This window comes from Myotis brandtii, unplaced genomic scaffold (genome assembly GCF_000412655.1).
Source record: "Myotis brandtii unplaced genomic scaffold, ASM41265v1 scaffold565, whole genome shotgun sequence".
Classification (NCBI taxonomy): domain Eukaryota; kingdom Metazoa; phylum Chordata; class Mammalia; order Chiroptera; family Vespertilionidae; genus Myotis; species Myotis brandtii.
The window spans coordinates 1,757,355-1,770,572 of NW_005370105.1; the positions used below are offsets into that span (position 1 = coordinate 1,757,355).

The 13,218-nt window shown below is 54.1% G+C and overlaps 1 protein-coding gene across 1 annotated transcript in view; it reads right to left on the minus strand.

Moving 5' to 3' along the window:
- The window catches only part of HIAT1 (hippocampus abundant transcript 1), a 21,887-nt gene that overhangs the window by 4,259 nt on the left and 4,410 nt on the right, over window positions 1-13,218 (minus strand). The window contains exons 3-10 of the mRNA XM_005878560.2: window positions 12,218-12,234; window positions 8,871-8,966; window positions 7,008-7,070; window positions 6,082-6,209; window positions 4,506-4,620; window positions 3,711-3,929; window positions 3,418-3,531; window positions 2,723-2,794 (exon numbers count right to left, since the gene is read on the minus strand). Coding sequence (XP_005878622.2) covers window positions 2,723-2,794; window positions 3,418-3,531; window positions 3,711-3,929; window positions 4,506-4,620; window positions 6,082-6,209; window positions 7,008-7,070; window positions 8,871-8,966; window positions 12,218-12,234 — 824 coding nt within the window. The remainder of the gene's footprint in view (window positions 1-2,722; window positions 2,795-3,417; window positions 3,532-3,710; window positions 3,930-4,505; window positions 4,621-6,081; window positions 6,210-7,007; window positions 7,071-8,870; window positions 8,967-12,217; window positions 12,235-13,218) is intronic.

A 13,218-nucleotide genomic window follows, 5' to 3' on the forward strand; every position in this document is an offset into this window, starting at 1 on the left:
GCGCTGGGAACAGGGAACGGGACAGGGAGCTTCCTGAGCAGTTCTGAGGTCGAGGTGGCAGGTCAGAGGGTTCCAGCCAGGACCTGGGGACCCTCTGATGTGACAGCTCTACTCCGCAATGCTTATTCCCCGAATAAAGGAAACCTCAACAGTACAGTTATCCATGCGCCTTCGCCTGCACTCCCGCTGCTGGCACCAGGGCCCACGCGCACGGCCCCTGGGAAACAGCTGCCCCCCGTCTTGGCCAAGTCACCTCACGGAGACCCAGTCTCCTACAAAATGTCCCTTCCGTTTGGCAGTGACAGCACCTACTTCACACTTGGTCATGTTCACATCCGTGCTTAGCACTGTGCCTGGCACAGTGGATACAAGTACTTAATGAACACTGTTATGAGCAGATGAGTTTTCCCGCTGCTCGTTCTCTTTCAAAGGTAACACGTTTGGCAGTGACCCGGGGACGGCGGAGGTATTCCTGCTCTTCTAGTGAAGGTGCTGCATCTACCACACAAGACAGCGAGTAAATCCGCAAAGAGCAGGAAGCAATTTGGAAAATGACTACTTGATGACGGGTGACACTCTAACCTCCCAATCATCAAGGCTCACATTCTCTAAGGCAGCCACTGAAGAGTTTCATCAGATTTCAGCACCAGCAAAGGGTTCCTGAAGGATTAGGACCCACCACTGTCTTCTCAGACGTCCCCTCCCACAGGCCAGCAGGAGACCGCGCTCCCAAGGCACAGACTCGGACTACATTCCTCACCCACGGCCGTGAAGGAAGCCCCGCGGGAAGCAGGGCGCACAGCAGCCTCCCGCACACACAGGCACTGCTGGGGGCTCCTCCCAGCACAGGGGTTCTGCCTCGTCTGTGTACCCCAGCACCAGCTCTTAATAGTGTTTATGAAAACGTGTGATTTTAAACGTCACAATATTCTCAATGGAACAAATTGCTTAGTATATACAGTGTACAACACAACAGGAAACAAGGCCGTATCCTGTCATTCACTGTAACTCGTTTTGGAGACAGACTGATTTATGACGTAACCAAGATGACAACTGATTAACAGTTAACCAACATCAGCTGTGGTCAGTCACGCACATATCTGCCAGGGCCCGACGATACCCCACTGGACTCTGGGTCAGAGGGCAGTGCCCGTGTGGCCAGTGAACAGGGCAAAGTGCTGGTCAACAGAAGATGCTGACCTGGGGGAGAAGGGGACACAGCACCTATTTCACAAGGCACCTCCAGGCTGCGGTGCCATGAAGGAAAGGGTAGTGTGAAGGGGGAGGAGGAGGAGGAGGAGGAGAAAGGTAGAGAGGGAGGGAGGAAGGGCCTGGGCCGAAGGGCACTCAACGTGGAGCACGGAGGCGGCGAGCCTGTGGCCGGCGGAGAGCAAGGCTCAGAGCATCTGCCCAGCACTACCAGAACCAATGACAGGGGCCCTGCATACCCCCAGTTTCATATTAACCCCCCCCCCCAATGCTGACAAGCTTGTTGCTAATTCTTCAAACTTGTGAAGCGCTTTGGGGAACCCATGCCCTAAGTTGGCATCTGCTGGGCTGCGGGCATGGTGACGGCGAGGGAGGGCCCGAGGCAAGTGGGAGACACCCTGCCTCACAGCCTCAGTGAACTGCTGCCCGGCTTCGCCATCCAAACCCTAAACACATCCTCGCCATCTCAGCTCGGTGGCCTCTGAGAGAGAGCACTGCGTTGGGAGCAGCTGGGCTGAATCCCAGGAGGCAAGGTGGGCCGGACACGCCCAGCTCCATTCTGACCACGTGCCCTGTCCCTGTCTCTGGTGCTCCGCTGGCTCACACACACTGCAGGACCTCGGAGGCCGCGAGCGAGTGAGTGTCCACACGCAGCGCTTCCCAGCCCAGGGCTGCCAGGAGGCACCGAGTCACAAACAGCACTCACACTCAGTCACGTGTGGGCGCTGGGGGCCGTGGAGGAGGCACATTACGGGATTTAAAGTTAAAGTTTATCACTAGACCTGCTCCCACGCACAGATGATATCTGCAGGGGGCGCCCCGCTAAGGGATGAAGACTGCCAAGCCCGATGGCACGACCCTCCTTCCTCTGAGCAGGCCCGGGACCTGGCAGTCTGGACCAAGTGGGAAGCGTGTGCGATCGCCTGCAGGGCCAGAAAAAGCCAAGCCCCCTGGCCGGGTGCAGGCGGGGCGGGAAAAGGTCCCAGTCACTGGACTAGAACTTACTGTGGAACAGAGAGAGCTTGCTGGCCAGGAAACAGATCTAAGAAAATCCAAATTCTTCCTCAAACCGCCAGTTACATCCGGGTCCCAAGACACCATTGCAAGCCACTCCTCTGCCAAGGCCCCCGAAGGCCTCCCGTTTCTCGAGTCAGGCACCCGCAGGACCGGTCGGTCCCTCCACCTCTTGGACTTCCTGTCCCGACTCTCCTGTCCCCTCCCCCGAGCCATCCTGCCTGTTGCTCCCCACACACCAGGCCCAGCCTCTCCTTATACAGGTGTACACCCTGCTTATTGGTGCAAATCAATACACTATCGCTCTGACTTATACATCATACGTTGGTATGTGTCAGTCAGTCCCCAAGATCTCATCCATATTAGCTGCCTGACAAAGTGAAATTTCTGAGCCTGTAGCCCATGGAGTCCGACAGGGCAACTCCACTGAGACCCCATCCCGGGTGCAGCCGGACGGCAGCCAGGCCCACCCTCCATGACGTCACTCGCGGAGACTCACCTGTGCAATGATGGAGAGGATGCCGAGGACCGCGATAAAGGCCGCCACACTTTCTGGTGAAAACTTCATTATCTGGAAGGTTCCAGAAAAAGTTCCATCAACAGAAAAGCACAGCAAACACCACACTGATGCCGCGGCTTGCACAGCAATATTAAATGAGCCAGAAAAAAATCAAACTACTCATTGGTAACCAAAGTATTCTGAGGAAAAACCTGGCTTTCCCGGAGAATCAAGATTTATGGTAAGTGTTCACGTGCTAAACATATACCCACTTAACACAAGGTCAGCAAATCTAAACCTGTTTAGAGGAGCGAAACAAGACAGCCATCCAGCGCACAGAATCCACCTGACAAATGAGCAGCAGGTTCTGTGCTCTTCTCGGGGTGCATCGCTGCCCCGAGACCAGGGCCGGGAGGAGAGACTGACGCTCCTGGGCAGCTGCTCTGCCGACTGGCGCTACAGTCTCTGAGCGGCCGGGGCCCCCCCTCACTTGCGTGGGAGCAAAGACAAGCTTGAGCCACCCTGACGCAAGGCTGTCCCTGCCTAAGGACCAGCAGCCACGCGGCAGTGACGCCGGTGAGCCCGGGCGTCCCACATGGCCTTGGTGTCTCAAGTCTCCGCCAGCCCAGCTCCCTCCGATGGAGATTTCTCTCTGCCATCCCAGCCCCGAGGGAGGGAAGCGGGGCAGCGCTCACCTGCCTGAGGTACAGGAAGAAGCTGGAGTACTGGCCCGCCTCCGGGAGGTAGGAGAGGAACACGGTGATGCAGATGAGCAGCACGATGGAGTCCTGGCCCACCTTCTTCAGGGACTAAACGGAACCACGGAGGGAGCATTCCCGTCAGCGCCGAACTGCCGCGGGCTGCGCGGACACCCCTTTCTAGTTCCTTTCATCCTCCCCAACCATCTCAAGAGGATTTCAACGTTTTCCCCAGAAACACCCACAGCCTGTGTTATGCTGCCCCAGAGAAGGGAAGGGGGTGAACTTGCCGCGAAGGGGTCGGCCTGCTCCCAGGAGATGGGTGCCCCCCAGGACGCGGGCCGCATCTTCTCAGGCAGAGACTCGGGCACGGCCACCAGGATGAAGCAAATGTCCAGCAGCGCGATCGCCGTCGCCAGGACCACCACCAGGCTGTCCCCGTACACCCGGCCCAGGTACGCGCCGATGGCAGGGCTGATCACCAAGCTCGCGGCGAACGTGGCGGAGACCTGGAGCCAGGCAAGGTCGGAGGTGAGAGTCAGGACTGACCCCTTCCTCCCACAGCGGCTGCCACCCCTGCTGTCCCCCCTCTTCCCCGCCCCCCCCCCCACACCTGTGCCTCACAGGCTCTTCCTCTGCAGGAAGGAAACCAGGCACCACCTGTGGGCCTAACCTAGGCCAACACGGCTCCTGCCTTTGAGAGCTGTGCCAAGGCCAGCGGATGTGAGGGGAAGGCACGGGCCACATGGCACAGCAAGGCCTGCGGGCTCGGAGCGGGGCGTTCGCCCCTGATTTTAGGTCAGCCATGTCCAACTCCTGACCTAGTAAAGGAGTCCTTAGTTCTATATAATGTTCAAAAGAACTTCAATAACGTAACAAGATTCTGTAATTTCAAATCTGACATGTGTGACCAAATACATACGGAATGCAAGCATCCAAACGTACAAGCTCTGTACGTGAAACAATGTGTAGTGTAGTCTGAAGGGACGAGTTCATCAGGAAATGTGTTGTGCACCGCCACGCACTGCCCGTGTGAGATCACTAGACAAGCCAGGCCCCGGGGCTGGCAGGAGAGCAGCCCGCACCTGTCCATAGGCCATGCTTCTTTCATGCTCCTGGGTTATGTCCGCCACGTATGCGAACACCACGGAGAACGTCACTGCGAACACCCCAGACACAGAGATGACGGCAAAGTACCACCTGGAGGGAGAGAAGGGGCAGGAGAGGTGAGGACCTGACCTCCCCGGGCAGCTCGGCTCTCTGCAGGCCAGGAAAGCACAGGCCGGGCGGCTCTGGGGCAGCAACACACTCAACACATGACCGTGCGGAACACTTAAAAGCAGCCAATGTCTCCAGTCAATCCTTGACCAAACTGTTGGAATTTTTAAGTGGCTTCGTTGTTTCTACTTAAACCAGCAAAAAAGCTATGGAAATCCAACCACTACTGTTGCCCACAGCACTGACACACAGAAACAAAACTCAGTCAATAACACAGGTCACTCTGCAGTTCCTGTGGCCTGTGTACAGAGCCTAGACGTTCTCCCATCGTCTCCAGCTCTGTGAGTGCTGGCAAAGCAGGCAGCTCCGTCTTCTCAAAGAAGAGGCCCACGGAGTGCTCGGAAGTGAACTGGGAAGTGACTATAAAGAGCGAACAAGAGATGATAAAAAGCTGAGTCCAAACACGTTTCAGTGTCATGCCGAGGACAGCTTTCAACATCGCGTGTGAGCATGTGAACGTTAGCGAGCCGGGCAGTGGGACCGTGCTGCTCCCTGACTGCTCTAGCGCTGCCCCCCACAGGCGGTCTCTGCTCACCCTGCAGCCGCTTGTGATATTTCATGGGCCACTCGCGTTCGCAAGGGTCTGGTCCCTCTGATGCAGCACTAACACCAACACTCGGTGGACAAGGACATCAGCCAGAGAGCGAACCGATTTACCACTAAGCTGGGCTCTGGGCCTTGGGACAGCCATTCTCCGGCGCCTCCCCTCCCGCCCTCCCCAGCGAAGATGCCGACTTTCACCAGGGGACAGTGAGCCCAGTCGTGACACCACGGGCAGCACGTGCCTGAACTCAGACGCTGCGGGGGGGAGGGTCAGGAATCCCCGTGTCCTTCCAGAAGGCGTTGTGCACGCCCTGCCACCTGGCTGCCTGGAGTGTGACACGAGCTGGAGCTCGGGCCGCCTCCTGGACAGCGAGGTGACAGCGGACGACGGCAGAGGGAGGTCTGCTTCCCTGGAACGGCCACGCCAGCTCGGCGGCCACCACGTCCAGGCTTCTCGAACATGGACAGGCATCAGTCTCAACTTTAAGCTACCGGGGCTTTACTGATATGTAACAAAGCGACTCCTAATTAATAGAGAGTGATGGTGACCGGTGCTAACATTCCATATAACAGAATGGGAAGCTGGCACCCTAACCAGTCCCTGAACTCCAGCGGCCGCTCGTAGGTGTCCGCACGATGCCTGTCGCCCCTCGTTCTGAGAACTTTGGGACCCATCACTCAGCTACTCCGCCTTCAAGGGCCTCTTCTCCGCAGCGAAGACTCAAGCACAAGAACACAATGCACACACAGACGGGATGGCCACAAAGTGAGAGAGTGACGGGAGTCAGCAGGCAATGAGCAGAAGGGCCGTTTCGTTGCTGCAACCCGACGGGCACCTACCATGGGCTGATCTTCATTAAAGGGATCGGGGCGCAGGTGAAAAACACTGTCAGCAGCAAGAAGGACTTCCGGCCCCAGACGTCAGAAAGAGCACCAATGAGCGGGGCGCTGAGGAAGGACAGCAGACCCTGCGGCGGGAAGGGAAACAGTGCATCACGCACGTGATGAGCCCAAAGTGAATCTACGGGAGAATCTTAAACCAGCTTATTTCCAAAACAAGTGTATCACCAAATTCTAGATGCACAACTCATTTCTTATCTGTATGTGATTTCAGAATGCCCCAGGACTGTCTAGAACAGCGGTCGCCAACCGGTGGTCTGCGGACCACTGGTGGTCCATGAGGTCCGGAAGGTTGGCGCCCGCTGGTCTAGAATTATCTGCAGGGTCTCGCTGCGTATTAAATATGCAACGTTCCAGTGACTTCGCAACCCCAGGAACTCCACAGGAGCAGCTAGAGAAAGACTATCGTGTTAATTATGTTTTTATGGTCACAGGCTGTTTACAAAATCCGCTGGTCAAAGGAAATCTGGAGTAAAGAACATGCAGAATATGCCAGACCTGACCAGACTGACACAGTTCTGTATTTCTGCATTTCTAAAATAGCTCTTTTCTCTTCAGTTTATGTTCTTACCGGCAGTTTACAAAAGCATTCGGATCTCGGCGATAAAATGCCAACACCTACACCCTGGGGACCCGATGGGAAGGGGTTTATCAGTGTACACAGTTGGCTACATTTGAGTCAAATTAGATTTCAAGCCCAGCGAGTTTAAACACTTAAACCCAAGACACACACTAGCTGTAAAAATGGACACTTATTGGGTCAATTACCCAACCTCACATACTGGCAGACTACATGGCATGCCAGTGTATTAGGTGGTGGGTATGAGCACATGCATGCATGACTGTATACATACGACTGATCCTACCTTGACTCCTTGAATCAGGCCATTCATCAGAAACGTATGTTTAGGGAAGGTTTCATGTAACACCTAAAGAATCAAAAGAAAAACCTCAGGCTACATTTGTCTCAGTAAACCGTCTTAGCTACGTTTTAAACCATCCCGTCATAACACAACCTCCCTTCATTTCCTGCAGCTCAGCTCTGCAGGACGCTGAGCATGAGGAAATGCTGCCCCCGAGCACGGAGGGGCCTCACCGTCCCAGGCCCTACCCAGGCACTTCACAGACACCCTGTCCCTAAGAAGGACCCCATGCGGACACGGAGACATGGTCAGACCCCTGCCCAAGGCTGCACGGGAAGTGGCACAACCAAAACTGAACCAGGAAGGAGGGTGTGCACGTCCATGTGTGTAATCATCAGCCAGTCTGCTCCCCTGTGTGAGCAACTGCGCGTGTCGTTAGACATCCGAGAGCGAAGACTGGGGACACCAGGGGCATGTGAATTGAAAAAAGTGGGTCTAGAAAGTTTCCATCAAGTGAGAGAAACCCCAACCCATGGAAATGTCCAACGAGCCGTTCAGTGCTCCCAGGCCCAGCGGGTGGAAACCACAGGCCTGGGTCCGCTCACGAGGGACAGGGCCCGGGAGCCCTGGTGACAGCAGCCGGAGGGAAGGTGCGAGAATGAAACTAGCGCCTGCGCCAGGGCCTCCACGGCTTGCGCAGCCCCGATCGCTCGGCACTGGGCTGTGTCACCGCCTCACAGACGCACCGCGCTGCCGCGCTCTCCCTGCCGCCCCGTCCCTCAGACCAGAGGAGGGCAGTGGGCACAGGAAGGGCGGGACTCTCCTTGGGCAGAAAAACTGCTCCGTGTGCTTCCTGTCATCTTTCAGGGAGGCCTCCACCAGAGACTGCACGCCTCCCAGTTCCTCTCCGCTGCCGTCAACGAGAATCCACCCAGTGGCTCAGACGGAAACTCGAGAACATCAGGAATGAGGTGTTTTAAGAACTTACAGAAATTGAGAGTAAAGTCAATAGTCCTGAAATACCAAGTGCCCAGGACGGTCTGCAGCGAAGGACAGAAGCCATCCACCTGGACACACCGGGCCCTGCGAGGAGCAGTGGGACCAGCACACAGGGGCCTAGTGTTTCTAGGACCACAGGGCAGTCAGAGGGAAGCCACTCCTCAGCGTTACAGACCCTCAGACCTACGGTCATTCATTCTCTTGATCTAATGTCATCAAACCAGCAACTGATGACTGAACACCTTCTTCCTGCCCCTCATCTACACTAACTCCTCCCTTCCTCCCTCCTCCCTCCTCATCTACACTAACCCCCCCCTCCTCCCTCCTCCTTCCTCATCTACACTAACTCCTCCCTCCTCCTTCCTGTCCCATCTACACCAGGGATCAGTAGCCAGCACCTGGCTTGTTCACTCCGGCAGGGAGGTCTTTTCCCAGGTCCCAGAGGTGGGAAAGTCTGGGTGAGACCAGCTCAGCCTGTCCTAAGCCTCCCTTTCTACACGGCCACCTCTGGATCTTGGGCTTAAACCAAAGTCTGCATGTGGAGACGCAGCCACATGAATGAGTCTCAAAATAAGCCTGGGAGTGACGCAGGGCAGACCCTGTCCCTGAGCCTGTGGGTGTAAGACCTTGTCCACCCCGGCAGGCACGGTCCCTGCAGAATCCCCCGCCCAGCCCTCCCGACAGCGAGCCCCACGGACAGCGAGGGAGAGCAGGGCTGAGGAAGACAGTGAAGCAGTGGAAACCGCTCTGAAGGTGACGGTATTAGGAGAAGTAGCTCGGAAATGAAGAAGGGCTGTCTCCCCCCCTCTCCCCCCGGAACTGTAGAAAGAGGTTTTAAAGGAAGTGATAAATGAAAAGATTACTTACCACCAACGTGGGTGCCGTCAGTAATCCCCAAGCAAAAAACTCCAAAAAGATGACGATGACCGCGTGGTACACACTGGGAGAGCCTATTCCTTGAGGCTGAAAACAGAGGGCAGCCGATCAACAGGGCCCGCCTCCGAGTCCCAGGAGCCGGCGCCTGGCGCTGCCTCTCGGGCACACCTGGTACTTCCTTTCACTCAATTCTCCTTTTCAGCAGCTCGTGCCTGGCCCACTAGCTCATCTTTAGAGTCATTTTACCAATTCGCACGGGAAAGCGTGTGCCTTCTCCAGTGTGTCAGAGAGGCAGTGCCACCGCTGTACTGAAACCCATGGAGATCACATAAAAGCCAGCCTCAGGGAGCTTGGATGGGCAAGTCCATTTTCAATAAAATGCAAACGTGAGCCTCGGGCTCTCGGCCTCCCACAGGCCGCTCCGCCGTCAGCAACCTGGTCAGACTCAAGAATAACCGCAAGACTAAGGGGGGCTGCAGCGGACTGACCTGCACAGGCAGACGGCCTGCGACGGAGCACAGGTCACCATGATAGAGCCAATAAGGACTGACTGCCTAAATGCCAAGGAATCACGCACCTCCAGACGCAGGCAATCCGATTAGAAATGGGCAGAGGACCCGGACAGACATTTCTCCCAGAGGACGCACAGGCCTAGGGACACGGGGAAAGACCTGAGGGGTGTCCATGGAAGCCACCCTGAGGTACCCCTCACACCTGGATGGCTGTCATCGAGACATCAACAAACCAGTGCTGGGGAGGATGTGGAGGAAAGGGAGCCTCGCACTGCCCTGTCCCTGGGAATGCAGATCGGGGTCAGCCGCTGTGGAAAACAGAATGGAGGATCCTCGGAAAATTAGAAACAGAACTGCCTTATGAGCCAGCAATTCCACTTCTGGGTAGTTACCCAAAGAAATCCAAAACGCTAATCCCAAAAGATATTATGCACCCTTTACCCCTACGTTCCTAGCAGCATTACTTACAACAGCCAAGATACGGAAGCAACCTAAGTGTCCATCGACAGGCGAATGGATAAGGGAGATGTGATACACACACACACACGTGTATGTACAGTGAAATATTATGCTGCCATAAAAAAGAATAAAATCTGCCCTAGCCCGTTTGGCTCAGTAGATAGAGCTCGGTCTGTGGACTGAAGGGTCCCAGGCTCAATTCCAGTCAAGGGCACAGGCCTGGGTTGCGGTCTCGATCCCCAGTAGGGGCATGCAGGAGGCAGGCAATCCATGATTCTCTCTCATCGTTGATGTTTCTATCTCTCCCTCTCCCTTCCTCTCTGAAATCAATAAAAATATATTTTTTAAAAAGAAAAAAGAATGAAATCTTACCATGGATGGACCCCGAGGGTACTTTGCTAATTGAAGTAAATCAGACAGAGAAAGACAAACATGATTTAGCTTATTTGTGGAATCTATAGAACAAAATAAACAAAACAGAAAACTCACACACACAGAGAGCAAACAGGTAGCTGCTGGAAGGGAAGGGTGTGAGGGGGCTGGGTAAAAAGTGAAAGGGATTAAGAAGTACAAACGGCAAGTTTTAAAAATAGTCATGGAGCCTGGCCAGCGTGGCTCAGTGGTTGATTGTCGACCTATGAACCAGGTTCGATTCCTGGTCAGGGCACATGCCCGGGTTGCAGCCTCAATCCCCAGTATGGGGTGTGCAGGAGGCAGCCCATCTCTCATCACTGATGTTTCTCTCTCTCTCCCTCTCCCTTCCTCTCTGAAATAAAAATATATTTAAAAAAATGATCATGGGAATGTAAAGTACAGCATAGGGAATACGGTCAGTAATACTGTACTAAGCAGGTATGGTGTCAGATGGGTGCTAGACTTGTTGGGGTGAGCACTCTGTAAAGTGTATGAATGTCTAATCCCTATGTTGTACGCCTGACACTAATGTAATACTGTATGTCAACTGTAATTTAAAAAACACCGGAAGGCACTTTTAAATTCATCTGTCCCAAATGGTCCACACTGAATAGGAGATACAACAGAATATTACATACAGTTTTTAACGAAAAACTGTTATTTCTACACTAGGGGCCCAGTGCATGACATTCGTGCACGGGGGAAGGCGGGGGGGGTCCCCTCAGCCTGCCTGCGCCCTCTCACAGTCCGGGACCCCTCGGGAGATGTGCGCCTGCTGGTCGTGCACTGGGCCTCTAGTACTGGGATAAGGCCACGGCACCTTCACCAGGGGCATGGCACACAGCAGATGGTGACATATGTGCTGAATTTAACCTGGGGAACTGTTCTGTAGTGAATTACGTTGTTTTCCACTGAACAACTGTTCTTGCTTCCAGGAAGTATAAACCCTTTTGGGAATCTCCCTAGAAAATATAAGTCAAAGCAAATGGTGCAAACAGGTTCAAGGTGAGCAGACCCTGACACGCAGGCGGGGAAAGTGGGTTTACAGGTGCAAGTGCGTGAAACACAGTTTATTCTTTATTGTTATTTTTGTATTATTTGCCATACGAACAACTGTAAACCCACTTTGCCCCACTGTGTAGAATCACACACCTTCATGTCACTTGCCTAAACTGTGTCTGACTCAAAGGGCAGCCTCATGGTCAGCCCACCCCCCCCCCCCCCGACACCCAGGAGCTGAGGACGAAGGGGGATCTTGGAAGGGCTCAGTTCCCCCAACTGTTACCAACTGTGACACATCCAACTTTCTGACAAATCATTAACAGCTCATTGCACGGCCTGTGATGGATGTTAAGGTGACTGACCAGGCTAGAAAGATGCCCTTTGCAAAGGACAAAGCAAGGCAACCTGTTAAGGTTGCTGAGCACCAAGCAGAACAACTGCGGGGGGAGGGCACCGGCCGGAGGGAGCTGCGCCCAGAGCTACGCCGGGCCAAGTGCCCGGCACTGGACTCTGAATACGTCCACCCAGCGGTGCAGCTTCCGCACGGGAAGAACTAACAACACCCAGTGGCGGCCTTCCTCCCTTTCTTAAGACATGTTTGTAATGGTGGTCATCTGACCAATTACAAGTCGAGGCTGGAAATCAAAGGCCATTTTAAAACCATGTCTATGACTTTATAGAAGGTTTACTTTTGTTATTTTTTTAAATCGAGAGGAAGGGAAGGTACCACCACAAAGCGAGTGGAACACCCATGGGCTGCCCCCAGCGCCCCCCACCGGGGGTGGGTCCACCTGGGCATGTGCCCTGACCGTTCTGGGCACGGGATGACGTCCAACCGACTGAGCCACACCGGCCAGGGCAGAAGTTTTACTTGCAGAGTTATGCTTGTTTTCATTAACAGCTAGATTGGGTTAAATTATAAACCCTGCCAAAAATTACCCTGACACTTACAGAGATGTAAATGTCTCCTGATTATATGTAGGAATAAGCAAAATTACAATAAAAACCATCTAGAACTGTGCTGGCACACACATTTTATCACAGTAGATGTGTTTTTGCCACTTTGGACTCACATACTAGGCCCTGCAGGAATCAAAGCACAAACAAAGCCTCTATTCTAAAGGGGCGTCCAGGGCTCGAGGGAGGTACAACCAAGTGCATCCAGATGACACACGATGCTCTCCCCACGCCCCTGCCCGCCCCCCCTTCATGTATCCTGGACCCTCCTGAAACACTGCTGGTGCGAAGACTGGCTTGTCCAAAAGCAAGCTCTGAATTCACTACAACTCTGATCAGTAACAAGATGAAAAATAACCTCACATCTCACAGGATGAGCAATAGAAGCATCTGTGAAGTGAGTCAAAACCGTAAAGAGGAAACAACACGGACTTTACAAGAAAAGGAAAGCGTTTCTTCATCAGCCCCATCGGACCACTCGCTCTTGCCCAACCCCACCCCGCGCTGCCGCGAGGTGCAGGTTGCATTAAAAATTTAATCCAGGGCCCGGATTCTTCCAAGCATTTCTCTGCCCGGCAGCGTTTACCGACCTGCTCAAGAGCCAGGGCTGTCCACACCTGATCAAAGTGATCCTTTGATTAACCAAGAACAACAAGAAGTCTGAGGACTTGAGTTGCAAAGTTTTTTTTTCACCAAATGTCAAATCTATGACATCTAAGAATCCTGACAGTTACCTAAAAGTATATCCTGAAACTGTCCCATACGCCCCAAGCTTTCTGAATTTTAGCATACTACTGGCCCTATTCTGCAATGTCCAAAAAGAGAAAAAAGAAAAGGTATTTATTTCAAACGAATTCAGCAAGCCCTCCGTGCGGCCCACGCACATGGAGCTCTGGCCTGGCCGCTGGTCGGGGTCCGGGTGTGAAGAAATGCGGGGTAAGAGGAACCAGTTCCGCAGGCTTCCCGGGAAGCGAGGCGGCTGCACCTCTCCGTGC